Genomic DNA, 27,960 nt, shown 5'->3' with positions numbered 1-27,960 from the left:
GGCACTCACAAAATATCTGATCTCCATACAAACTTTCAACCCCTTTCTCACCACCTTGGGGGATAATTTTAAAAAATGCTTGAATTAGTTTTCATGTTTTTTAATTTAATACCTTTTTTTTGCAAAAAGTTCAAGTTCCTATTCCTAGCTTAAAATAAAATTAAACCCCAAGACGAACTTTCATCCCCTTTTTAACCCCCTTAGGGCTTGAATTTCCAAAAACGTTGCAATTACTTTTTTTGTAATCGGCTAATATGTCTTTCTAAGAAGTTTCAAAGCATTTGTAATGGATTCAAACTTTGAACCTCATTTTAACCCTGCTAGGGGATGAATATTACAAATCGCTGAAATCACTTTTATTGTCATCTAATAATATCCCCAAATACAAAGATTCAAATCCCGCGCTCGAAAAAATGTATGATATCCATACAAATTTTCAACCCCGTTTTCACCACCATAGGGGATGAATTTTCAAAAACGCTGATATTAGTTTTCTTGCATCTTAATTTAAAACGTTTTTACAAAGTTACAAGTTCCTTGCTTAAAATAAAATTTGCACCCACAGACGAACTTTCATCCCCTTTTTAACCCCCTTAGGGGTTGAAATTCCAAAAACGTTGCAATAACTTTTTTTTGTAATCGGCTATTATGCCTTTCTAAGAAGTTTCAAAACCATTTGTAATGGATCCAAACTTTCAACCCCTTTTTAACCATGTTAGGGGATGAAATTTACAAAACGCTGAAATTACTTTTCCTGTCTTCTAATAATATCCCTAAATACAAAGATTCAAGTCCCACACTCGAAAAAATGTTTGATATCCATACAAACTTTCAACCCCTTTTTCACCAACTTAGGGGATGAATTTTCAAAAACGCTGAAATTAGTTTTCTTGTATTTTAATAATATATCTTTTAACAAAGTTTCCAATTCCTTGCTCAAAAGAAAACTTTAACCCCATACAAACTTTCATCCCCTTTTTAACCCTGTTAGGGGATGAAATTTACAAAACGCTGAAATTACTTTTATTGTCTTCTAATAATATCCCCAAATACAAAGATTCAAGTCCCGCGATCGAAATTTTTTTTTATATCCATACAAACTTTCAACCCCTTTTTCACCACCTTGGGGGATGAATTTTCTAAAACGCTGAAATTAGTTTTCTTATTTTTGAATTTGATACGTTTTTACAAAGTTTCAAGTTCCTAGCTTAAAATAAAATTTGCACCCGAAGACGAACTTTCATCCCCTTTTTAACCCCCTTAGGGGTTGAATTTCCAAAAACGTTGCAATCACTTTTTTTTCTTATCGGCTATTATGCCTTTCTAAGAAGTTTCAAAGCATTGTATGTATGTATGTAAACACTTTATTGTACATAAGACAGGTTAAATTACAATGGAACAAAAAATATATATAATGTACAAAGGCGAACTTATCCCTATAAGGGATCTCTTCCAGTCAACCTTTGAGCAATTGAGAGTAAATTAAAACAAACATGATAGACAAACGAACACTATGTACAAAAAAGTAAACTAAGGTTCAATTATTACGCAAGTAAATAATTAAAACCTATAGCCTATAATATAATAATATATACCTACATATTATACACATATATAATACATATTAATAAAGATACACACATAAATATAAATATATATACACTATCACAATTTAATAAAAAAAAAAAACTTAGTACTCAACCAGAACACAAGTCATTGGAGAGCCATAACTTATGCAAATTTTTCTTGAGTGAAGCTACCGACGGTGACTGTCTAAGGGAAACCGGCAACTTGTTCCACAACTGTACAGCATTTGTAATGGATTAAAATTTTCAACCCCTTTTTAACCCTGTTAGGGGATGAATTTTACAAAACGCTGAAATTACTTTTTCTGTCTTCTAATAATATCTCTAAATACAAAGATTCAAGTCCACCACTCGGAAAATTTTTTGATATCCATACAAACTTTCAACCCCTTTTTCACCACCTCAGGGGATGAATTTTCAAAAACGCTGAAATTAGTTTTCTTGTATTTTAATAATATATCTTTTTACGAAGTTTCAAATTCCTAGCTTAAAAGAAAACTTTAACCCCATACTAACTTTCATCCCCACGAGAAAAGAGCCACGGAACAGTGGTATAGAATGAAAGCATGCAAGGAATGGAGAGGAAGCAGCGTGGACAAGAGACACGCGCTGATACAAAGAGAGGCACTATCAAAACTTGAAATGTTGATGGCTAATAATGACCTTATAAAGAGGCAGGAGATTTTTGACAAGAAATATAGAATACACATAGGAGAAAGAGACAACTGGAAGGTGGAAGTCGGACACCCGACGACCATCTGCTTCACGGATGGCTCAAGAAGAAGCTCGACGAAACTAGCAGGAGCGGGCATAGTGATCCCCAAACTGGGAGAGAAGGTATCAGTACCACTGGGTAGATATGCTAGCGTGTTCCAAGCCGAGGTATGTGCTATAACACGCTGCGCAAGCATAATCAAAAAGAGCGCGAACCAAGAGGGAGCTGTTGTAATATATACAGACAGCCAGGCAGCACTAAAGGCACTAAAGAAAATATCAGTTACCTCCTCGCTCGTGAGAGAATGTCGAGAGGAGCTCAACTTGATAGGCAAGCAAAGAAGTGTCACGGTGGCATGGGTACCAGGACACCAGGGAGTAACGGGAAACGAGAAAGCAGACGAGCTGGCGAGGATAGGGGCGGAGACGGAATACATAGGTCCGGAACCGGCTCTGCCTATGTCAGCTGATGTCACGAAGGGAGTCATAGAGAAGGTAAAAGAGATGGTAGCACAGAGAGAATGGGTAGAAGAGACTGGATGCAGACAGTCGAAGATGATGATCAAAGGTATAGACCACAGGAGAACCAGGTATCTTTTGAAACTAGGTAAGAGCAGTCTGAGACTACTGACAGGTATCATTACAGGTCACAATACTCTCAACAGACACCTTAAGATAATGGAAATTAGTAGAGACGCCTCCTGTCCACATTGTGGTAAGGAGGAGACCAGCTTACACTTACTAGCAGAATGTACTATGTACGCGGCACCGCGATATAATACATTCGGTAGAGACACACTAGAAGAAAGCGAACTAAAGGACGTCGAACTCAAAGATGTCCTTCTGTTCTGCAGGAAAACAAGAAGATTTGAGGAGAATAGTGTGGGAATGCCGCCGGGACAGTAACCTGCAGCTCCAACTCCAGGGAACCGGGCTGAATGAACGCGACAAGCGATCGACAGCCCGCCTGCTTCCGGCCGGGCGTCCCTACACTACATCTACATCTACATCTACAACTTTCATCCCCTTTTTAACCCCCTTAGGGGTTGAATTTCTCAAAATCGCTTCTTATCTCTTGTACACTTTATAAATGCAATCTGGTGTGCAAATTTCAACTTTCTGGCTTTTGTAGTTTCGGCTCTGCGTTGATGAATCAGTCAGTCAGTCAGTCAGGACACTTGCATTTATATATATAGATAACTGGTTTGCAACAAGCTTCTGGCCGCATTTTGTCACGGATTTCTTTCTCGGCGTCCTGTTCCATCTACCATAGACCACAAGAGACGGAATTCAAAGTTTTAAACTTGTTAGTTTTATACATTTGATACGCATTAATGGTTGTGTTCATTTAGCTGCACGTGCCTCTCATTTCAGCGTAAGTTGACACATCCGTCCTAAAATAGGGCTCCAACGCAAAGTGCGTTCACCCTTCCCAAGTACCTGGGGCTCCAGATAACGGCGTGCAGTCTCTTTGTTCTAAACTTCTAAAGGAAGTTGTTAGGCGCGTTTTGAAAGGTGACTGATCAAAAGCTTTGTGACATCTTCGATCCTTTGAAATTGAATCGAATTCGAAATGAAACCAAGGTGGAACGCAAAGCAAATGCATATTTCGCAAGCTGCTTTGTATTCGTGAGGGTCACGCAAGGGACCACTTTCTGTAATTTTCATACAATAAACAATGGTCTCTTTTCTCCACAACACAACGAAATTGTGAAAATGTGCGAGTGTTTTTGGCAGCCTCAATGTTTTGCATCGCTTCTGTAGAGAGAGACTGTTTGAACGCTACAATGTGAGTGGCATACAAATACAAAACAGTGGATAGCCCGATTTGTTGGTCGACTGGTCTCGCCCGAGCACGTGGCGAGGACGTGATGCGTGGGAGAAAGAGCGACGCGCAGGAGCGAGACGGAGAGAAAACATCTGGGACGCTTTGCTTTTAGCCATCGAGTACTTTTTCTGTTATTTTTTTAGTCTCTTCGTTGGCAATAAATATAGCGACAAGGTAACTATAGCATGATGTTATAATGCGATGGGGAAAGCTATTATAAGAGAATCAGTGAGTCATTACGTCGTAAAACTCGTAAAGAAAATGGTTTTAGTCATCATCGTCGAACAATGTCTGGTTATCTGTTTTGTTCTACATTTATATGAGGTTGTTTACTTCAGTTATACAATTCGTATAGAACAAATCCGAATAGCGATAATAATATTTAAATTGTAGTTACATAAATATAATGGAGTAAGGACTGTATCGTTTATTATAAATACAGATAAAACCTGGTCTAACTGTTGACGTGTGTATTATTTTGTATTACTATGTTCTTAAGGTATAATCTGGGGGTATTTTTAAGACATATCTGATATAAGAATGTTTTACATTTATTTTATTTTAGGGACTTTATGATGATTTTAATACCTTCTAGCAAATGTAATTCGGACAAGCCTATCGAGCTTAATTTGAGACTATTTAACCGATTCCTTAGTACGATTTAAAGAAACAAAAGGTTAATATGCTGCCAAAATATGCCATCTAAGTGTCCTTTTCATGATTGCTCAATTGAACATCCACAGAATAAATGTGGTGTATTTTATCTTTACATGAAAACGACTTTTTATGCAACATTTTGGATTCCCGTCAATTTCTGACGCCAGGGAAATGACGGAAACAGCTAAAAGAATCTACCGAAATCCAAAGCCTAACGGACATTCATGGCGTTGAACCATGGCTAGAACAGGTCGATAGAAACGCTCCATGATGGTTATATTGTATACCAAAGTCGGGGTTGTCGTAAGTAACATGCCATATTTTCAAAAAGGCCACCAAGCACAGATCCAAAACTTTTTTTCCAACTAAAAGAAATGATTAGACTATGCCCAGATGTTTCGCTTTACGAATCATATGTAATTGCTGTTTACATAGTACGATTTTTTTTGTGTAATACTTATCTTGTTCGCAAACCGTAAATTTTCTTGTAGTATTTGTCCGAAATCGTTGTAGTTACTCGGGAGGATTGGGTAAATATTGTCCAAACCATATGCTTTACGTGATCTCCCAGGACGAAATGTTACTTATTATTAAAGCACTAATTAAACTATATGTGTAATTTTTTAATAAAAAGTAAAGTTGTATTTATAATAAACGATACAGTCCTTATATGCAACCTGATATTGATATTTATAAAGAGTATGTACCTGTATTAAAAGGACTGGATCGTGAGATGGAATTGGCAACAAGTCCCGAGCCTCAGCAGGTCAACGAACGCGAGGATACTCCGCACCACGTGCCGAGCCTACGAATATGAAACAAAATGGCCGCCGGATTTTCACTTTTTAATAATGGCGTCGAAATTGCCACAGACAACAAACATTTTATAGGTACTTTTTATTTTGCAATCGTTGCGTGATTAGTTTTGAGCGAATTTCTTTACATTACTTATGAATCTTATTGTAATACTTAGGTACTCTCAACATATAGATAGGTAGATATCACATTCATCTTCGGCACCTTGTTGTTTTTTCGGCCATTATTGAAAACCGAATTAATTATGACGCCAAGTCAAAAGGTTAATATTTTACAATTTATTCCATAAAATGACTCATTATCCTTAGCTACGATTTAATCTACTTGATTAAATTTTGCGCAATACCTACTTAAACGATTAGATCACTATTATAAATACTAATGAAGAATCAAGTTATGTACTAACAATATTAATATTTCGTAATTTAATTAACAATTAAGTAATAAGTTACATCTAAATCCAAAGTTAGGACGAACTAAGAAAGACTACTTAGTAAAACATAAATTAGTTTAGTGATAATGAATACGTATCTTGTATGTATTGTATACATGTCTTGTATGGAAATGTAGCTCTATGTTAATATATTAATTAAACAGTCATAATATTATTTACATTGCTCGTTTTACAAGGTCATAATTGTAACAACAGCGTGCATACTACTAATCTTATACCACTCCTGCACACTTTACCTTTGGACATGCATAAACATAGTGATCCAAACAAGATACCAACCTTAAACCAGTAGCCATAGAGTTGAGAATACCACGACAAAGCACCACGCCACTAGATCGTGTTAGTTTACAATGCTAAGTCCTAATAGAAGTCTAGTTATTACAATTCGTTAAAAACACGCTATGGCCACGTGACTTAAGGAATGCAACGTTTTTAATGCTTCGTGCTATTAGTATGTAACGGCCGCAATTGTTAAGTACTATTGCACTCTTAACTATTATATATTATAGCCGTAGGTGTTTTTATTTTATGTCTTTATAAGGTTTACGTATGGTCAGTTTGAGTTCAGATGGTATAGTTTGTCAGTAAATAAGCACAAAAAAAATTATACTCATCCCTTTCTTTTGGGCGCTAGGAGGTGTTAATGATTTGAGGGGTGCTAGCGTAAGACAGAGATGTATGGTTGAAATGAGACAGTCCCTGGTCAAACTATACCTACTTTTTTTATTCTCCGTATTTTTTCTAAGAATTATTTCTAGTCTATTGAGCGCTACGCTTTCCTTGAAGTCACAAGCAAAGCAAGGCTAAGTTTAGACCTCATTAAACTACGGAATAAAATTCGGTTTTCTCTTATAAAATATTCCATTACTAACATGACACTTATATTACATAGCTTGGTAAGGAAATATTTTACTTGCAGCGATTATTAATGATTATTAAACAGTTAGCAGAATTATAGTTGAGTTGTATGGAATGTAGGTCTTTGGTGTTGACACTGTTGACTTGGTCATATTTTCTCCACTACTATCTTCAAACCTTTCAAAAACAATACGGTCGTCTAATTACAATTTTAAGATTTTACGATTCACATTGACCTCTTTAAGCATCTGCAAATCGAGGTTAAATTTAGCTTTAGCTCTTAATTTTAGTCATCGAGTACTCTGAATTATGTGATTTCGTAATTTTTGCCCCTGACTATGAACGGAACGTAGAGATGTCGACATAAATGTCAGTTACATTGATTACAATTCCGTTCAATGCTAAGGATTGTTTACATATTATATTTCGTTTGATAATGGCCAGAATTCGTTGACCAGTTATCTCCGTGGAAAAATATGACGCTGGGAGAAGAATTTTATCATCATCATCATCATCATCTCAGCCATAAAACGTCCACTGCTGAACATAGGCCTCCCCCTTTTTTGGGGGGTGAATGCCATAATCGCCACGCTTGGCAGGCGGGTTGGCGATCGCAGTCGAGTACACCGAATTTGAGGGACGCTGCTGCCCGTCCACCGGTGGTCTTGGACGTGGTTTAAGAGCGCTCTTACAAGAAAAGTCGAAATAATGCAAAATTGATGATACTAGTCGACGAAATTCAGGACTTTGTGCTCATTATTAGAAACAATGAGTACTTGTTCCAGTAAAAGCGTCTTCTTATCTTTTTAAATATCGTTGTAAATATTAGAAAAAGGACTTATTAAATCAGTAATGAATTTTTTTCTGATGGTCGTTTCCGAAAAACCCCGTGAAGCACTGAACGGCAAGCTCTTATTTAGAAATGTTGAGAAGTTTACTCTGCTAAACCTGGCTATTTTGTATTACTAATACCCTGTACTTTCGGCATATCAAACGATATTTTTTCTACATACCTTTGAGAAAGAGAAAATCAAAGTAAAACGAACTCAATTTTCTCTCCGAAACAAGTGTCAATTTCTACGAAAATCTACTTAATATCGAAGTCATTTTCATACTCAAGCAATCTGCAACGTTTGCTTATACTGTTGGTATACATTAGTGTTTATGAAATTCTATTATAATTTTTTGGCAATTTTTTGAAAACTACTCTATATTACCGATGACGCGCGCTCGCCAGCTCAGTGCCGCGGCAGAGCTTGTACAGGCAGGACGTGTGTCGGTCGGCTCCGCACATTTTCAACGGCGACGACGAGGTTTTTTATCATTGTAGTGAGGATGTTAAGTGCAACAACCTTTTTTTGTTTGATTAAAGCATGAAACTTGGCACAGCAGTTCCTTATATCAAAATAAGCCGATTTAGATCGGTAGCCCGAAGGACCCCCCCCCTCTGGGGCCAGGGAGGGGGGGTCAAAGAACCGCTCCGCCCGGCTTCATTCTAAAAAATCTAACAGGCCCCGTTTCGGTAATAGGTCATATTTGGTATCAATTTCGGATAAATCAATAACGTAGAATTCATTTCTGTTATTAAAAAATTGCAATTTGTCGAACAAAATTAAAAAAAATTAAAAATAATCTAATTTTTCAAGTGTAATTTTTATGTTTTATTTGGTGTCAAAATTAAACTGCCTGGTTTTTCTACATATAAAAAATATGACAATAAAGCCTATTTAATGCAGATTTTATAAACATAACTTTTGTTTACCTTTATTAAAAGAAAATTGCATAAAAAAACTTATACCGTCTCGCGCCGGTGAATATCTTTTTACCGACATCGGCATCGTTATAGACAACATCCGAAGTACACACTCTGGAGACCGATTAAATGTATTGTTTATTGTTGTAGATCCTATTATAAAGATAGAAAAGCGTACATATATTATTATTATGTGTCGTTCAGTGAAAAAAGGGACCTAGGAAAAAATTATCACAGAGCCTCGCGTTTGTATAGAAGCATACTCGTATTTAATTAGTGCCAACCACTCCAAGGACTCCATGGTCGCTGTTCTCAATGAATAAGAAGTAAACTGTAAGTATATATGTCAGTTTCAATCATATTCTGGCCACAGTAGGGTTGTCAGAACAGTTTGGAAACAGTCATTTGCTTTTTGCTTCCATTCCCAAGAAGACAGACTGAGCGTTGAGGGGGCTTTTGACACAGCAACCTTCGAGGCCGTAGAGGAAAGTCTGAAGAGTGAGGGCATCTGACCGGCAATAGCGCAATGGATAGGGAAAATGCTAAGAGGTAGATCCATTACGGCGGAGCTGGGAGGAGTAACAAAGACGATTAGTCCAAGAAGAGGGTTCCCACAAGGGGGATGCCTGTCCCCCCTGATGTGGTGCCCACTTCTAAACTCAATGGTAAAAGAGCTCAACAGAGGAGGCATGTACATGCAGGCTTACTCTGATGATGGAGTGCTGTTAGAGAGAGGAATGGTTGTCACTGCGATAAGAGATATAATGATAAGAGGTCTCAGACAGGTACTGAGATGGTGTAGAGAGAGAGGGTTGGATCTCAATCCATCGAAAACAAAGCTGGTGCTATTCACTAATAGAAGAATAAAGGAGATGAAACCCATAAAGATACAAGGTATAGAACTAGACATGGTGGAGGAGTTGAAATATCTGGGCGTTACTTTAGACAGTAAACTCAGGCACAAAACTCACATCAAGGAGCAGACGGCTAAAGCTATAAGAACACTGTTCCAATGCAAAAGGGCAGTAGGAAAGAACTGGGGACTGAAGCCAGGAATGATCCACTGGATCTACAAGGCGATAATACTACCCAGGGTGCTATATGGAGCCGTGACATGGTGGTATAGAGCACATATTAAAGAAAACCAAAGAGACCTAAGACCTAACCAAAGTCCAGAGATTAGCGTGCCTCATGATGACGGGGGCTATGAGAATGACCCCGACACACGCAATGGATGGAGGTAATGCTAGGCTTGAAGCCACTCTGGATTGAGGTAGAGAAAAGAGCCACCGAACAGTGGTACAGAATGAAAGCATGCAACGAATGGAGAGGAAGCTGCGTAGGCAAGAGACACGCGCTGATACAAAGAGAGGCACTATCAAAACTTGAAATGTTGATGGCCAATAATGACGTTATAAAGAGGCAGGAGATATTTGACAAGAAATATAGAATACACATAGGAGACAAAGATAACTGGAAGGTGGAAGTCGGACACCCGACGACCATCTGCTTCACGGATGGCTCAAGAAGAAGCTCGATGAAACTAGCAGGAGCGGGCATAGTGATCCTCAAACTGGGAGAGCATCAGTACCACTGGGTAGATATGCTAGCGTGTTCCAAGCCGAGGTATGTGCTATAACGCGCTGCGCAAGCATAATCAAGAAGAGCGTAAAACAAGAGGGTACTGTCGTAATATACACAGACAGCCAGGCAGCACTAAAGGCACTAAAGAAAATATCAGTTACCTCCTCTCTCGTGAGAGAATATCGAGAGGAGCTCAACTTGATAGGCAAGCAAAGAAGTGTCACGGAGGCATGGGTTCCAGGACACCAGGGAGTAACGGGAAACGAGAAAGCTGACGAGCTGGCGAGGATAAGGGCGGAGACGGAATACATAGGTCCGGAACCGGCTCTGCCTATGTCAGCGGATGTCACGAAGGGAGTCATAGAGAAGGTAAAAGAGATGGAAGCACAGAGAGAATGGGAAGAAGAGACTGGATGCAGACAGTCGAAGATGATGATCAAAGGTATAGACCACAGGAGAACCAGGTATCTTCTGAAACTAGGTAAGAGCAGTCTGAGACTATTGACAGGTATCATTACAGGTCACAATACTCTCAACAGACACCTCAAGATAATGGAAATTAGTAGAGACGCCTCCTATCCACATTGTGGTAAGGAGGAGACTAGCTTACACTTACTAGCAGAATGTACTATGTACGCGGCACCGCGATATAATACATGCGGTAGAGACACACTAAAAGAAAACGAACTAAAGGACGTCGAACTCAAAGATGTCCTTTTATTCTGCAGGAAAACAAGAAGATTTGAGGAGAATAGTGTGGGAATGCCGCCGGGACAGTAACCTGAAGCTCCAACTCCAGGGAACTGGGCTGAATGAACGCGACAAGCGATCGACAGCCCGCCTGCTTCTGACCGGGCGTCCCTACACTACATCTACATCTACATGTATAAGTTAGTCTATGAATTTACTAGAGTCGGTAGTGCTGCACTCTGGCGGCAGAACATTGCAGTAATATCCCATATTGAGAACAGCGACCATGGAGTCCATGGAGTGGTTGGCACTAACTAAATACGAGTATGCTTCTATACAAACGCGAGGCTCTGTGATAATTTGTTCCAAGGTCCCTTTTTTCACTGAACGACACATAAAATAATATTTGTACGCTTTTCTATCTCTATAATAGGATCTACAACAATAAACAATACTTTTAATCGGTCTCCAGAGTGTGTACTTCGGATGTTGTCTATATCGATGCCGATGTCAGTAGAAAGATATTCACCGGCGCGAGACGATATAAGTTTTTTTTATGCGATTTCCTCTAAATAAAGGTATGTAAAAGTTATGTTTTTAAAATCTGCATTAAATAGGCTTTATCATCATATTTTTTTAATGTAGAAAAACCAGGCAGTTTAATTTTGACAATAAATAAGAAACAAAAATTACACTTGAAAAATTAGATACTAAGAGTTTTTTTTATTTTTTTCTACAAATCGCTAAATTTTTATACCAGAAATGAATTCTACGTTATTGATTTATCCGAAATTGATACCAAATATGACTTATTAGCTAAACGGGGCCTGTTAGAATTTTAAGAATGAAGCCGGGCGGAGCGGTACTTTGACCCCCCCCTCTCGGGCCCCAGAGGGGAGGCTCCTGCGGGCTACCGATCGAAATCGGCTTGTTTTGATGTAAGGAACAACTGTGCCAAGTTTCATGCTTTAATCAAGAAAAAAAAGGTTCGACCTTTTTTTGTCACTTAGAACCCTAGCTATTGTGTGCGGCGGGCGCCGTGTAAAACGCTATACTGTGTGCGTGTAAACCGCAACGAGAGACTTTGATCCTAGCACTGTTTTTATAGTATTATAATTTATAATGGTACAGTTTAATAAACTACCGGACAAGATTAAAAATATTTGAAACGACCTGACATTCTATATGTATTTATTTGACTCAAGATAGTACTCAGGGTCTGATGATGGAGCCGGAAGGTGGTCACCGGTACCAATCAACCATGCAACTAAACCACTTCGTGTTTGGGCACGTTTGATTCGGCTCAACAAGATCTTTGACTTAAGATAGTACTCAGGGTCTGATGATGAAGCCGGAACGTGGTCACCAGTACCAGTCAACCATGCAACTAAACCACTTCGTGTTTGGGCTCGTTTGATTCGTCTCAACAAGATCTTTGACACAAGATAGTACTCAGGGTCTGATGATGGAGCCGGAAGGTGGTCAACGGTACCAATCAACCATGCAACTAAACCACTTCGTGTTTAGGCTCGTTTTATTCGTCTTAACAAGATCTTTGACACAACATAGTTCTCAGGGTCTGATGATGGAGCCGGAAGGTGATCACCGGTACTAATCAACCATGCAACTAAACCATTTCGTGTTTGGGCTCGTTTGATTCGGCTCAACAAGATCTTTGACTTAAGATAGTACTCAGGGTCTGATGATGGAGCCGGAAGGTGGTCACCAGTACCAATCAACCATGCAACTAAACCACTTCGTGTTTAGGCTCGTTTTATTCGTCTCAACAAGATCTTTGACACAAGATAGTACTCAGGGTCTGATGATGGAGCCGGAAGGTGGTCACCGGTACCAATCAACCATGCAACTAAACCACTTCGTGTTTGGGCTCGTTTGATTCGTCTCAACAAGATCTTTGACACAAGATAGTACTCAGGGTCTGATGATGGAGCCGGAAGGTGGTCACCGGTACCAATCAACCATGCAACTAAACCACTTCGTGTTTGGGCTCGTTTAATTCGTCTCAACAAGATCTTTGACACAAGATAGTACTCAGGGTCTGATGATGGAGCCGGAAGGTGGTCACCGGTACCAATCAACCATGCAACTAAACCTCTTCGTGTTTAGGCTCGTTTTATTCGTCTCAACAAGATAGTACTCAGGGTCTAATGATGGAGCCGGAAGGTGGTCACCGGTACCAATCAACCGTGCAACGAAACCCCTTCGTGTTTAGGCTCGTTTGATTCGTCTCAACAAGATCTTTGACACAAGATAGTACTCAGGGTCTGATGATGGAGCCGGAAGGTGGTCACCGGTACCAAACAACCATGCAACTAAACCACTTCGTGTTTGGGCTCGTTTAATTCGTCTCAACAAGATCTTTGACACAAGATAGTACTCAGGGTCTGATGATGGAGCCGGAAGGTGGTCACCGGTACCAATCAACCATGCAACTAAACCTCTTCGTGTTTAGGCTCGTTTTATTCGTCTCAACAAGATAGTACTCAGGGTCTAATGATGGAGCCGGAAGGTGGTCACCGGTACCAATCAACCGTGCAACGAAACCCCTTCGTGTTTAGGCTCGTTTGATTCGTCTCAACAAGATCTTTGACACAAGATAGTACTCAGGGTCTGATGATGGAGCCGGAAGGTGGTCACCGGTACCAAACAACCATGCAACTAAACCACTTCGTGTTTGGGCTCGTTTGATTAGTCTCAACAAGATCTTTGACACTGAAGATACACAAGGTTTGATTATGGAGCTGAAAGGTGGCCACGGGTACCAGTCTATCATGTAACAGTATCATGAGGACAGAAGACGATTGAGGATTGACCGATCAATTCGAATTAACGATTAGTAATCGTCAATCTTCAATCAGTAGATTTAGAATTAGTTTCGTCAATCGTCAATTCGAATTGATCGGTCAATTCTCAATCGTCAATCGTCAATTCGAATTGATTTTTTGCCAACACTGCTATCATGTAACTGAACCACTTCATGTTTGGGCTCGTTTGATTCGTCTCAACAAGACCTTGGACACAAGTTAGTACTTAGGGTCTGATGATGGAGCTGGACTGTGGCCACGGGTCCCAGTCTACCATGTAACTGAACCACTTCGTGTTTGGGCTCGTTTGATTCGTCGCAACAAGATCTTTGACACAAGATACTACTCAGGGTCTGATGATGGAGCTCGAAGGTGGCGACGGGTACCAGTCTATCACATAACTGAACCACTTCGTGTTTGGGCTTCGTGTTTGGTTTATCACCTAGTGTCAAAGATCTTGTTGAGACGAATCAAACGAGCCTAAACACGAAGTCGTTTATTTGCATGGTTGATTGGTACCGGTGACCACCTTCCAGCTCCATCATCAGACTCTGAGTATCACCTAGTGTCAAAGATCTTGTTGAGACTAATCAAACGAGCCTAAACATGAAGTGGTTTAGTTGCATGGTTGATTGGTACCGGTGACCACCTTCCAGCTCCATCATCAGACTCTGAGTATCACCTAGTGTCAAAGATCTTGTTGAGACTAGTCAAACGAGCCTAAACATGAAGTGGTTTAGTTGCATGGTTGATTGGTACCGGTAGCCAACTTCCAGCTCCATCATCAGACTCTGAGTACTGTCTTGTGTCAAAGATCTTGTTGAGACGAATCAAACGAGCCCAAACACGAAATTGTTTAGTTACATGAGAGACTGGTACCCGTGGCCACCTTCCAGCTCCATCATCAGACCCTGTGTATCTTCAATGTTAAAGATCTTGTTGAGATGAATCAAACGAGCCCAAACACGAAGTGGTTTAGTTACATGATAGACTGGTACCCGTGGCCACCTTCCAGCTCCATCATCAGACCTTGTGTATCTTCAGTTTCTTGTAACTTGTTTCTTGTAAATAAGCGAGTACCTATAATTTCTTTCGAGTTATATACGTTCATAAGTACGAGTATGGGGCTATTCATAAATTACGTCGTTTCAAATGGGAGGAGGGGGGGGGAGGGGGGTCTGGACATCGGATGATGGTAGCATGACGTAGGAGGAAACAGAGTCATCCGAAGCATGATTGTTGGATGATTTGAGGGATGGGGGGTCAAAAATAGATGACGTCATTTATGAACAGCCCCTATGTACATTTGCACTGCATTTAGTATTTTCGTACTTACCAAATAACAGTTTTAGGACTTTATAAGTTAAGTCCAGTTAGTGTTGTTATGGTTGATTTCAATATGCTTCGCGAAGGATCAAGAATGTTTAATCCATCATTGTAGTGCGAGTGTGGTAGAAGGGATCGGAATACTGAGCTCGCACGGCCTGCCGCAGCGCGTAAAATACCTAAACTCGCTCAACCCCGAAATGTAATAGCACTCTTAAGGACTTACCCGAGTCCTGGACGTAGTTTAAGGACATACCCGGGTCCATAAGGTTTTAACATACCAGTATCAATTTGACCTAATTAATATGATGATTTTAGAGATTTAAATTGTTAAACCAATGATCTAGTAAGTATAGGTTAAAATCGAACGTAATGTGTATTATTGTATATAGGTGCCTATGGTTTTATTGTAAATACCTACAAGTGTAGTGGTTTCAAGATTATTCGAGGGTGAATGCCCTCAGTTTTAGTAAACAGGTCAAACCTTATGAATTGAGGTTTTATCAGTTGGTACATGTTTTTTAAGTGCTTTAGAGTTCTTTATAAATGAAACTTCTGAATGGTTACTTGCACAAGGCTTATAAAGCAAAGATAATACCGATACCTATGTAATTCAATATTCTATGTTCATCTTACGTCTATCCTTGAGCGAGTTCTGTGCCCATTGATACTTGAGATGAGCTCTTAAGTTACCCCACAACAGCGTTCCGTAGTTGTAAATATTTGTCATCCTACCCATAGTACGTAGTTGTTACCATACCTTAATTGCCTCTACACATTTCCTGCTGCGTAAAATTAGAATTAACTGCGCATCAAGTCGATTTAACTTGAATAAGTCAACAGTTACAATATAAAGAAACATGTTTTATTTTGAACAGTGACACATTCAAATGAGGTGTTTGACTGTCGATATTTACTCAATCGAATAACAAATATCAGGTGCAGCTGCCACAGTACTGATAACTTTCCTTTGTAATAACAGTTCGTTTAGGCGCCATGTTGTTTGTTAATCACGCTCGTAAAACATAACACACACTCGCAGTTGGAAACTATTTATAAGTGCTAATTTAACATGTCAGCCATAGACGTGAAAACGCAAAATGTCGACTAATAATAGGTTTGAGTTGTCAGATTGCTTTCACTCCACGATGGCGCGACTCCGTTTAGCAAATTCGCATACATTCGCACAACGTCTATTTCGTAAGACATTAAATTCAAAAGCTATCAAGGCTCCCAGTCTGGGTAGTAAACAAACTTACACAATATTCTCTAGCAATTGCAGAGTCCTAATCCTAACGTTCGATTTAATTGTTCCAGTTATGCGAAAAGCTGGAGATTGGCGCCGAGTCCGACTACTTCGGACTGCGCGTGTGCCCCGCCTCGGGGCCCAGTCGCTGGCTCAATCTACGGAACCCACTCGACCCGCACCGCATCCCCGGCGGCCGTCTGGACCTCAGAGTCAAATTCTGGGTTCCTCCCCACCTCTTGATCAACGAACCCACCCGCCACCAGTTCTATCTCCACGCCAAACTCGACCTCACCGAAGGCAGGCTCGTCGTCGCCGACCAAGAAGTGGCCAGAAGAATCATAGCCTACATAGCGCAGGCGGAGACCGGCGACTGCGACGCCGAAGTACCCCCCACTGACATCTACGCTGAATGCGACAAAATCGGACCTCAAGGCGAGAAGCCTGACGACCATTTAGAGAAGATCATCGACTACCATTGCGAGATAGCCGGCATGCGCGCGTCACAGGCGGAATACAGGCTTCTAAAAGAGATATCGAAGCTGGAGTCGTTTGGAGAGGAGCTGTTCTTCTGCAAGCCAGTGACGCAGTTCAACAACGCTCACAACCTGTACAGTCACTTGTTGTATCACGCGCAGCAAGTCGAAGAGCCTAAGACGCGCGACGACCAGGAGATAGACGGGAGTGGGACGGTGGGGTGCCTGGCCACAGGGCAGACGGGCGCGGGCTGCGGTTGCCGACTTAGCACTTGCGTGGGCGTGGGTCCGCACGGCATCGTGGTCTACCGGCCCGCGTGCAACGGGGAACAGGAGATTGGAGTTGAAAAACAAAGGTAAGATTAAGATTACATTGTTAACCCGCTAAAGCCACATTAATTAAGCTTAAGATAAGCCTAATCTTTGTTTTATGAAAGTATGTTATCAGGTTGAGTGTGGATATCGGTTAGTACCCGTAGGATGTACCTCTATATCTGTTTAATAATGCTAGTTGTTGTTTTATCTAAGAGAGAATAATAGGTATGTGATAAGTATGTAGAAAATCCTAGTCAGGTATGATAATAATAACTATAGCTACCTAAGTAACGACACTTATTTAATTGCGTCAATCCCATATTTTAAATGCTAATGAAGGATATCGAAGTTGACGTAAATTGTTTTTCAGACTTTTACTAGGTTAAAAAAATGCTGAATCAGAACCATATGTCTTAGTAACAGACGTGCAACTTCGCACCAATACTGCACTAGTGCAATAAATAAATTTATCATATGTTTTTTGTACGAGTATATATTGTTAAATAGAACGTCTCTTGTTGCGTCAACAAATTTAACAAATCAATTTGCTCGTACATATAATAACTTCACATACAGATTTCCTTTGTGTGATGTTATTGCGATAGTGGAGTTGTCAAGCAAACAGCTGCTCTTGATAAGATAAAAAGTGAACAGAGGATCTTTCTAGTGGCCCTCAAAATATAATGAACAAAGAGATGTAGACATGTTTGCCAAAATATCACACAAGGCCAAACAAGGCTTAGCAGAACAAACTTTCGATACTGGATCTTTTAAATTTGATTTTACTTTTATTGCAATTGTGAAAAGTAAATTTTTAGTACCTATCTTCAATAGCTGCATTAGGCCTGAAATTTGGGACAAAATTACATCCGGTATGATGATAATTATAGTCACATCCGTTTACAATTCAGTAATGTCAAAACCTTTAACAATAATTTGCGTTATATTGAAAACATTATCTGATTGCGATTATATTATCTATTTCAGGCACGCATTTCTCATTGCTAAATATAATTATACCGAGGTACCTGACGAAGCATGACCTTCTTGATTAAACTAATCAAACCTTGTCCTGGTAAGCTAGAAACCCAAAAACTAATCATAGCCCCCATCTTTTCAGCATCCCGTACACAGCGATCCACCGCGCGCAGCCTATGCGGCGGAACTTCCAGCTGACATACGTGACAGGGGAGGGCCACGAGGCCACGCTTCACGTCAAGATGGCGACCTCAGGGCAGGCGGGCGCGGTGTACCGCGCGGTCACTGAGCGACACGCGTTCTACTGCTGCGAGACCGTTCGGAGTGACGTCACGGAGCAGTTCATTAGGGATCTGAAGGTGATTATCTAATGTTTTATTTGGGGAAGGCATTAGTATGCCCGTCCATCTTGTGGGTGACCCACAAGATGGACGGACGACCTTGTTAAGGCCGCCGGAAGACGCTGGATGCGGGTCGCTTCCAACCGGCACGAATGGAGGTCCAAGGGGAGGCCTATGTTCAGCAGTGGACGTCTTATGGCTGAGATAATGATGATGATTAGTATGCGTGAAGTTCCTTAGAGATCTGAAGGTGAATATAATGTCTTGTTTGGGGAAGGCATGAGGACGCGTGACTATCAGGATGGCCGTGTCGATTGGCTGATACGCTTTGCCGTGTGGCCATTAGGGCCACCCCACATCTAGCGTCCCTCGAGCGTCGGCGTCTGGTCAGCGCCACTCAGCGCTATGGAAAATGACGTGGCTGCGCAGTTGCGTCGACGTTGCGTCGAGCAGCGGCCATAGAATTGTAGACACCGACGCTCGAAAGACGCCAGGTGTGGGGTGGCCATTACGGTCACCTAGCCACTGAGTGGCAGAGATATTAGAGAATAGTATGAATCTGACATTAGGAATTGGTATTTATCTATTGTAGTTATTTACGGAGCGCAAAAGACGACACGGAACAAGCCAGCGATGTTTCTAGATTCCAATATTACCACCTAAACTTGGAAGAACCAGTGGCGGATTTACAGTCTTTGCCGCCCTAGGCCCCAAGCCTTGTAGCCGCCCCTTTCTCAGCATCAGCACCCATCATATTGACTATACATTTAGATCAGGCAACGAAAAGATATATTACCTTTTTTTGAGAATTCGTTGCCTGGCCTAATTTTGAGTTATTTTTTGTTATCATCGGCGAATTTTTTGTCTCAATTTGCCGCCCCTAATATCTCGCCGCCCTAGGCCCGGGCCTACTGTGCCTTATGGGAAATCCGCCACTGGGAAGAACTAGTTACAAAGTTACAGCTTAACTTAGAAAAACCCTCAGTAACTTATTTCGATTAACGATAGCCATTGCTCGAATTGTTTCGCCCCATACCGAGAAGCTTTAAACAGAACCGATAGTCGTTGAAAACACGGATACGATTAGAATTGGATTAGTAGACATAAATTTCCAAGAACGAAACCATAATTCATGCGTTTACGACTCATTGGTATTAAGAGTAACTTACAGTAAAATATTGAGTAAGGTCACTTGAAACGTGATGTTACTTCGATGCGCAATACGAGAATTACACGCTTGCAGAAACTGATAGCTCGCTGTTGAGACATCTATGGAAATGTGAAATTAACAGGCAAAAAACACCACTATGTCAGTTGTTAATATGGTCCATATCTGCTTGCTAGTTTGTTCTGTATATTTTGCATGAGCACAGCTCAAAATGTTTACTCAAATTGTATTCACGTGATCGCTATATCTATCTTTAGTCCTCAGTTACCACAATATTTATGTTATCTATTCATTACGATATATCTAGATCAAATATGGTATGTATGACACAACAACGGCTTAGTATACATGTATATATGTATGTATACATAATTATATGTACATTCTAGAACCGCTCTGCAAATAAAATTATACGATATGATATGATAAATTACTAATTAATTGTGGAAAATTATCGTTACAGTACGGTCAAGGAATATAATTTCAGTACCATTTCGTATTTTGTCACAGTGACAATAGTATGGGGTCCCTAGTGACAAAGAGAATAGAGTATAGACCAAAGGCAAAAAGAATAGATAGTATAGAGGGGTCCTGTCATAGTAAATGTTGTAGTCACTGTAAATTTACTGCCATCTATCGAGACACGACTATAACTCAAAAAATAAATAAGTATCTATAAATTGTAAGTTTAATAACTGACATAAGTACTCAATTTATCAACTATAAGTCGTAAATAACATTTTTGGAAGTTTAAAAGGATTTAGTGCGCATAATTTATTAGGGACACGGTAAATGTCAAGCCGAAACGTATAATGATGTTAATTATACGTATATTAAAAACCAATCAAGTGAACTTTGCTCCCAATTGTTATTCGAAAAGACACACCTTCTTTTCACGATTGTTCTGTTCGTGATAAATTAAAGAAAAAGTTAAATACATTGTATTAAATTAACTATACATACCTAAAGGTAGGTATTGAATTTTTTGACCCTTGTTTTTTGTGCGCTATTTCTTTTCGGATTAACAGCAAGACAGGTTGCCCTGTATTTTAAAGAAACACTGATATTTTTTAGGTATTATGGCCTCGTTTTATAATGGACCTTGTTTCAGCTCGTCTGTTAAACATTAGTATGTGATATTACTGTAGATGGTCTTTAACTCTTGTAGATGTAGTAATATGTAAAACAATATTAAAATCATTAGATGTTTTGCGATTGTATGTCTCGTTAAATGGCGCCCTAAATTATTCTGTTTGTATCATTATTTACACTATCTACTTACAATTTCTACCTTAATACAAATACATAAGGTTCATAGATGGTTAAGACTGTTAAGAGTATAACAGGAAGAATTGAATGGAAAGTCACAAACCTGTTGTTTCTTATGTTATGTTACGAAAATTTGTTATCGGAATACCATAGACCATCTATCAATAGAGGTTATAAACATATATGACTAATTGTCAACATAGCATTTACTCGTAGGTGCGTGATCGTTTATTTCAGCCGCGTCCACACGATCTATTCATGGGTATGTCTATATCTCTCCTTATTTTGAGGCTTTGGAGCAATGTGTGGGGTTTTTCTTGATGTGAATTATGTGATATCAAGTCTTAAAATGATTATTCCATTGTCGCAGGGCACAATAGCGTCGATCTTCAACGACTCGACGACGCTGGGCCGGCGCTACGTGTTCGACATCCGGCGCACGTGCCGCGAGGTGCACGACGGCGCGCGCCGCGCCGCGCATGCGCACGCCGCCGCGCACCACGAGCCGCGCGCGCGCAGGCGCGAATCTGGGACAGACAACAAGGTAACATACTGACTACTACCCTACTGTACGCATTCCTTTGCGCTACGACATGGGATTCTTCAAGAAGCGGGTATTTAGGGTTCTCAAGGGTCGCCAACGCTTAAGTGGTTCCTGTGGTGTTGCTTATGTCCATGTGCGACGATGACCGCTTCCCGGGCGGCTCGTTTGCTGACTATTACATTAAAAAAAAGTTACGAGGAAGGCCGACAAAAGCAGGATTGGAACAAAACAGTTGCGCAGAGACAACGTACGACCGGTCGACGTCAGGTTAGAATCATCACGGATGATAGTCTTTGCCTAGAAATACCTATACGTCTTTATACTGATAATTGTATGATACTGTAACGTAAAGTGCCTACGATACTTACGTGACGCCATCTATTTTGGTTGGACTCCAAACGACTACTTAGTCGAAACGACGACTTACTTTACTTAGTAAAAAAACCCTGAGGGAAGTGAAACTCCTGCATGTTCATCTTAAAAAATAAGTGTTTTAAAAATGTGTTCTTGTATACTTAGATCCTCAACTAATCAACTGACACTCAAATTTAGTCATCAGCCAGGGCTATAACCGCGAAAATCGAAGTTCGCAAATTGCGGGGATTTTTCTCTGTCACTCTAATTACGCCTTCGTTAGAGTAAAAGAGAAAGATCCCCGCAATTTGTGAATTTCGGTTTTCGCCGTAGCCGCCGTACTGTTTACATTTATCACTGCTCAGAAAATTGAACGTTATTATTTGGAGATATACCCAACCTCTTATATAACTGTCACTAAATTAACCCGTTCCTTGCCCACAGGAGTCCCGTGGCCGCTCCCGCAGCGGCGGCTCAACCCTCGCGTGCCGCGTGTGCATGGACAGCGCTATGGACACCCTGTTCCTGCCCTGCAGACACGTGGTCTGCTGCCAGGAGTGCGCGCCCAGGTATGTACAAGTCCATTTTAACCTTCTTCGCGCTATCCCGGTTTTTGACACGGCTCATGGGAACCTGGGGTGGAAACCAGATCTCCGGACGCTCCGCTATTGCTAAAGTCTATTTTTTTATTCGATAAACTAAAATGACATTTCCTAGTATGAACATAAATAACATTTCATAGTATGATAAAACGCTATCAGTTGGCCTCGAAAACTAAATTTTTTGCTTGGAAAATAAAAGTTTGAATATCTTAAAAAAGTATTAATTAAATAACATTAGCAGATATATTAGACATAGGTAGGGTTAAATTTTTTGTTACCTATACCTACTCGCAACTTGACGACTTCACATGATATTTAGCAGTGGCGGCGCGTCAAACATATTCAGAGGCAAGCCGGGGCTAATTTGGCCTACATATTTATAAATAATAATAAATATTATAGGACATTCTTACACAGATTGACTAAGTCCACAGTAAGCTCAAGAAGGCTTGTGTTGTGGGGTACTCAGACAACGATATATATAATATACAAATACTTAAATACATAGAAAACACCCATGACTCAGGAACAAATATCTGTATCATCATACAAATAAATGCCCTTACTGGGATTCGAACCCAGGACCATCGGCTTCGCAGGCAGGGTCACTATCCACTAGGCCAGACCGGTCGTCAATATTTCCTTTACAACTCTGCTCAAATGTCCAAAAACAGGCAAGCCGGTGGGAATCGGCTTTTATGGACGCGCCGCCACTGATATTTAGCAACATTTGTAGGTACCCATATCAGCCCTCTTGGCAACTATTTATGCCAACAAAAATTAACAAAACCCCTCCATATTGTTACAGATGCGAACGATGCCCGCTGTGCCGCGGCGAGATAGAAAAAACCATGCACATCTTCCTGCCTATCGAGTACCAGAGGAGCGCCCTGCTCATCGACAAATGAGCATCGCATAACCGACATTTTGCTCAAAATGTGACGGTTGTCGATACCTGGCGTGCCTGCGTGTGTGTCTAGTCAGCGAGTGTGACAGACCCTTTACCTGAAAATGGTTAAAGTGGTCCCTTGTGGAAGAAAGTGGGATTGGATAATTAGTAAAGACTGGTGTTCGAGACCTAATTAATGGTCTACAAGTGCATTTTTTTTACCTACGATTAAGTTGGAATGTTCGGAATCCATATGGAAAGTTTGGAAACGTACTTAAGCTAACAATGTAACCTTAGTTTGTAATACCTTCGTTTTAGAAGGGTGATAAAAAAAAGGAAAAATATTCGAAAATCGGCAAAAATTCTGTAGAATTAACTATGTGATAACTGGTTAGCAATAATTACTTTATTATTCTCTGTTTTGCACTGACTGGGATTATATTTTGACTATGTTTGTGTTGTTGGTATAGGGAAAAAAAACTACCCTTTGCATTTTGTATAAATTCTTGCCTTTATTGGACTGTACTTTGGATCTTGAAAATTTTCCTCACTTTAAAGTTAATTATGTAAGTTAATTAAAAACGTAAGACCCGTGGTCTGTAAGATTTAACAAATAAAAAGATATGAAAATAAACAATAATTATGTTACAACTATGATGTGGTTTCATTACATTACCTACCTATTACAGATTTTAACTAACATTGAAATTAAACACTTAAAAAGTGCAACCCAACTGAAAAACAGAGTTTAATCTTAATAATAGCAAGTATATTAGGTATTTAACCTGTGCCCGTAAAAATTACCCATACATAGACCACGAAGCCACTATTTTATCGCTACGATTCATAGTTACGTGTGTAGCCGGCATTAGGAGAGGCCAATATAGCAGTCATCCTATGTATGTTCGTGTCGCGTGGACTACCGTAACATCAAAACTAATTAGCCGATATGAATCAAGTAAATCATTCATCATTTTAGGACTACGGTCTACATTTCAGCCTCATGCTGTTAAGTATACGATTATTCGATTCAGGCAGTAATTTTCATCAATTTTATCATCATTTATTTATTTATTGACTAACTTACAACAGGTATACCAAACATGTAAGTTGTAAACATAACAAATTATTGTATTACTACTAGATATACTATACAGTGTGGAAAGATAAGTCGGGCCCTGGAGGGAAACTACCTTAAATCCTTAAGCTGGCTCGTTTTACTTAAAGGAGACATTCCTTTATTTTTAAAAAGAAACAAAACTGCATTCAAAGATTTTCTAAAACTCGCTTGCCTCGCCCGGGACTCGAACCGACTAAAAATTCGAAAAAATAAACACTCAATTTTATTACACTAGTCGATACAGTTAATGTTAATGATAACATTTCTCCAAGAAACATAAGGTCTTACACTCGTCTGTCGTACAAAACATCCATAAAATCTAATATTTAGTACTCAAGATTTTTTTAGACAAGCAAAATTGAAGAAAAAATTAAAAATCTTTGAATGCAGTTATGTTTCTTTTTAAAAATAAAGGAATGTCTCCTTTAAGTAAAATGAGCCAGCTTAAGGATTTAAGGTAGTTTCCCTCCAGGGCCCGACTTATCTTTCCACACTGAATACATGACTAATACCTAATAGTAAACTATGACGGTATAGTCGTGGGTGTGGAGATCAACTCCAATTCGAATGTATTCCCATTTGTCCTCGCCCCACGTGACTGCCGCCCTGCCGCCATACATGCGCCATACAGACCCATAGACTAGTCTTTCTACAGCCCTATACATGGGACGGGGACAGATCCTGGTCCTAGGGACAACAGGGAAGAAAGCAATTTATAGTCAGTATAAAAAAGCGGCAAATTTAAAAACTGTAGGAAGAGTAATAATCCCATAGAAAATTTGAATTTCACGCCTTTTTCTACTGACAAAGTTGTTACACCGGCTATATGTCACTAAAGGTGGTATTCCATTTCCATCAGTCCAATATCTTGGTCCAACGTCATTGCGTCCCACTCTCTCATTAAGCAAAAAGTGAGACAAAAGTTTAAAAATTGTGTCCGTATAGTATGTATGTATGTATGTACGTCACTTTATTGCACATAAACAGGTTTACATAAAATGGACAAAAACAAAACAAAAATAAAAATGTTATGTACAAAGGCGAACTTATCCCTAAAAGGGATCTCTTCCAGCTAACCTTATAGTGTTTTCCATCGTCCATTTAAAAGTAGAAAACAATGTCTATGGCGTTGATTAGTATTGCCAGGCGCATCAAAACTTCTTCATGTTAGGGTAAATATTCAAGCTGCATTTCTAGAGAGGATTAAGCCAGACGAGCTGCCTGCTCCGACCAAAGAATATAATACTCACTAGGAGAAGAACGATAACTCCATACAAAAAAATGTCCCCAAACGTTTATACGTTTATACTAGTAGCGCCGCGTTGTGTACCAAGAACTAAAGTTGACAACCGGTTTAGCCTGGCGGGTATTGGTAGGTAGTAATTCTGTTGATAAACATATTTGTTATCTTCATATCACGAAATATATGAAAAATGCAAATATTACCCCTTGTTTTTGGTATTATCAATTGATCTAAATAAAAGGCATATTTATGTTTATAACATTGTATAATTTTATTTATTAAAAATATGTTTTACATATAGAAATATACACTGAAAATTAAACCCTGACAACTTAATAAAAAAATTGACATTAATAAAGCGCATTCACAAAGTTTCCAGTGTACTACAAATAACATTAGGCATGCCTACCTATTACACTTTACACACAGATACACTACACTTTACACACGGCATTTTACACAGATTTCTAACTTGTATTCATACATTTCTTCACGGTTAATTAATACGCTTTCCAGATGCGTTATGACTCGGTTCCTTCTGAACCCACTAAAACTGTGAATTTCACTCTGGCTGCTTCAACAGCCGTTGCTCCGCATTTAGCACATTTTCTATGTGCATTGCTGTAATCCATGTACAGACTTACAGTCTTAAGTGGTAGTACCGCTACGTTGTATTTATTATTTAAAGATTTTTAAAGATTTAATAAATAAAATTTTCGTTATGAACTTTAACCACAGCAGTTGGACAGTCACATATATTTTTTATACAAATATATTTTTTATTATGGTGGGTAGACGTACCTACCCTCCATATATTTTATGGACATTGATAAAGACAGTTGGAAGCAAATATTCAATTTTAAAACTGAATCGCGTATAATTAAGTTTTAAGCGTTTTAAGTCCCGTTTTATGATTAATAATGTATAAAATTCGTGATAATTTAAATCAGAGTTGGGAGCAATGTTGCTGTAGAAAAATGTTTTTATTTTTATTACTCGCAACTTTTTCTCGGTGGCCAACGCACACATAGAAGCTTCAGGCGCACACATGCGCAATTGTTTGGGGACATAACTTTCTTAGGAAGTGAACAGGCCTTGGCTCCAACTCAATGAGACTTTAACGTGGTATTATTGTCAGTTTTTATCTCTACAGTCGTTATTACTCATGACATCACATTACAGAGGTCAATACAGTTCGACCCATTGACGTTTAATATCTTAAGGACGGCATAGAAGTAGCATTGTACCTAGTGAGTATTATATTCTTTGATTGTACCTCTATGAAGGACGGGCTAGTGGTACATAATGGGGCACTAAAAATGGTACTAGTTCAGCGGTGTTACTCACGAATTTCAGCCAATCGTGCAGTCTAACGCAACTAGTTGCAACCAATAGCGCGCGTAATGCGAACTCGTCAACCAATCGCGCGCGTGATGCGTATTCATGTGGTATTCATCAACCAATCGCGATGTAGCGGTTTCACACCGCTGCACTCCACTGGCCCCTGTCATGCCTTAATTGCCCGTAAGGCCCCATTCGCACGGCAGCTTTTTCAACGCACGTTTGAATGACACAAATGGATAACCATGTATGTATTCACATGACAGCGGTGACGCTTTTTATCAAGCGTTGTTGGTATTTTCGACTGTAAGCCTTGGTCGTTAAATCGAATTTAGAGTGCGGGCAGATTCAAGAACGCGCGCGCGGTTTTAACACGCGTTGAAAAAGCAGCCGTGCGAATGGGGGCTAAAGCCAGTCCCTAGATATCTATGTCAATGTATTGACCTCTTTCCCATTCTCCAATATTTTTCCTCACAGAGGATCGTTGAGTTGTTTTCTCCGGCTTCGTCGGGGTCCTACGCCCTGAGCCCTTTGAGTTCTAAAAACAGGAGTTTTATTTTTTCAAATATCTACAGTTTTGTATCACCCCTGTAGAGAGGGGGTAATTATTTCTACAGACTAATATGGGTGTCAGAAAATGTAGAGGATTTGGATCACCTCGGATTAGACATCTTATAAGCCTTATAAGGCACACTCTTATTTGGAGCACGATCAGTTAATGCATTTTAAATATGTAGCTCCATACGGAAGCTCTGGATCACCTCGTCCATACCGCTCCACTGCTGGCGCCCTACCATGCTCGCACAGGTTGGCCTTTATTTTGGGTGCTCGTAAGACAAAGACATTATGATTCTCTCTCTGTCTATGTTTGAAACATAGAAAAGTTTGAAATGAAACAATCCCGGGCCAAACTATATTAATATTGTGTTTAAATTGTCTATGGAGGACTAGACCGAGCCTCATACGCAGCAATTTTGATAACA

General features: G+C 39.8%; 1 protein-coding gene across 1 annotated transcript in view; it reads left to right on the top strand.

Annotated features, from left to right (window-relative positions):
• Nucleotides 1–23,927, top strand: part of LOC134673741 (E3 ubiquitin-protein ligase MYLIP) — a 39,397-nt gene extending 15,470 nt beyond the window's left edge. The window contains exons 2-6 of the mRNA XM_063531757.1: nt 16,409–17,169; nt 18,249–18,465; nt 21,255–21,428; nt 22,227–22,351; nt 23,193–23,927. Of these exons, the coding sequence (XP_063387827.1) occupies nt 16,409–17,169; nt 18,249–18,465; nt 21,255–21,428; nt 22,227–22,351; nt 23,193–23,292 (1,377 nt within the window). The 3' untranslated portion in view covers nt 23,293–23,927. The remainder of the gene's footprint in view (nt 1–16,408; nt 17,170–18,248; nt 18,466–21,254; nt 21,429–22,226; nt 22,352–23,192) is intronic.
• The last annotated feature ends 4,033 nt before the right edge of the window (nt 23,928–27,960 follow it).

This window comes from Cydia fagiglandana, chromosome 19 (assembly GCF_963556715.1).
Source record: "Cydia fagiglandana chromosome 19, ilCydFagi1.1, whole genome shotgun sequence".
Classification (NCBI taxonomy): domain Eukaryota; kingdom Metazoa; phylum Arthropoda; class Insecta; order Lepidoptera; family Tortricidae; genus Cydia; species Cydia fagiglandana.
Note: the sequence above shows the minus strand (reverse complement) of the source record. Positions and strands in the feature narration are given on the sequence as shown.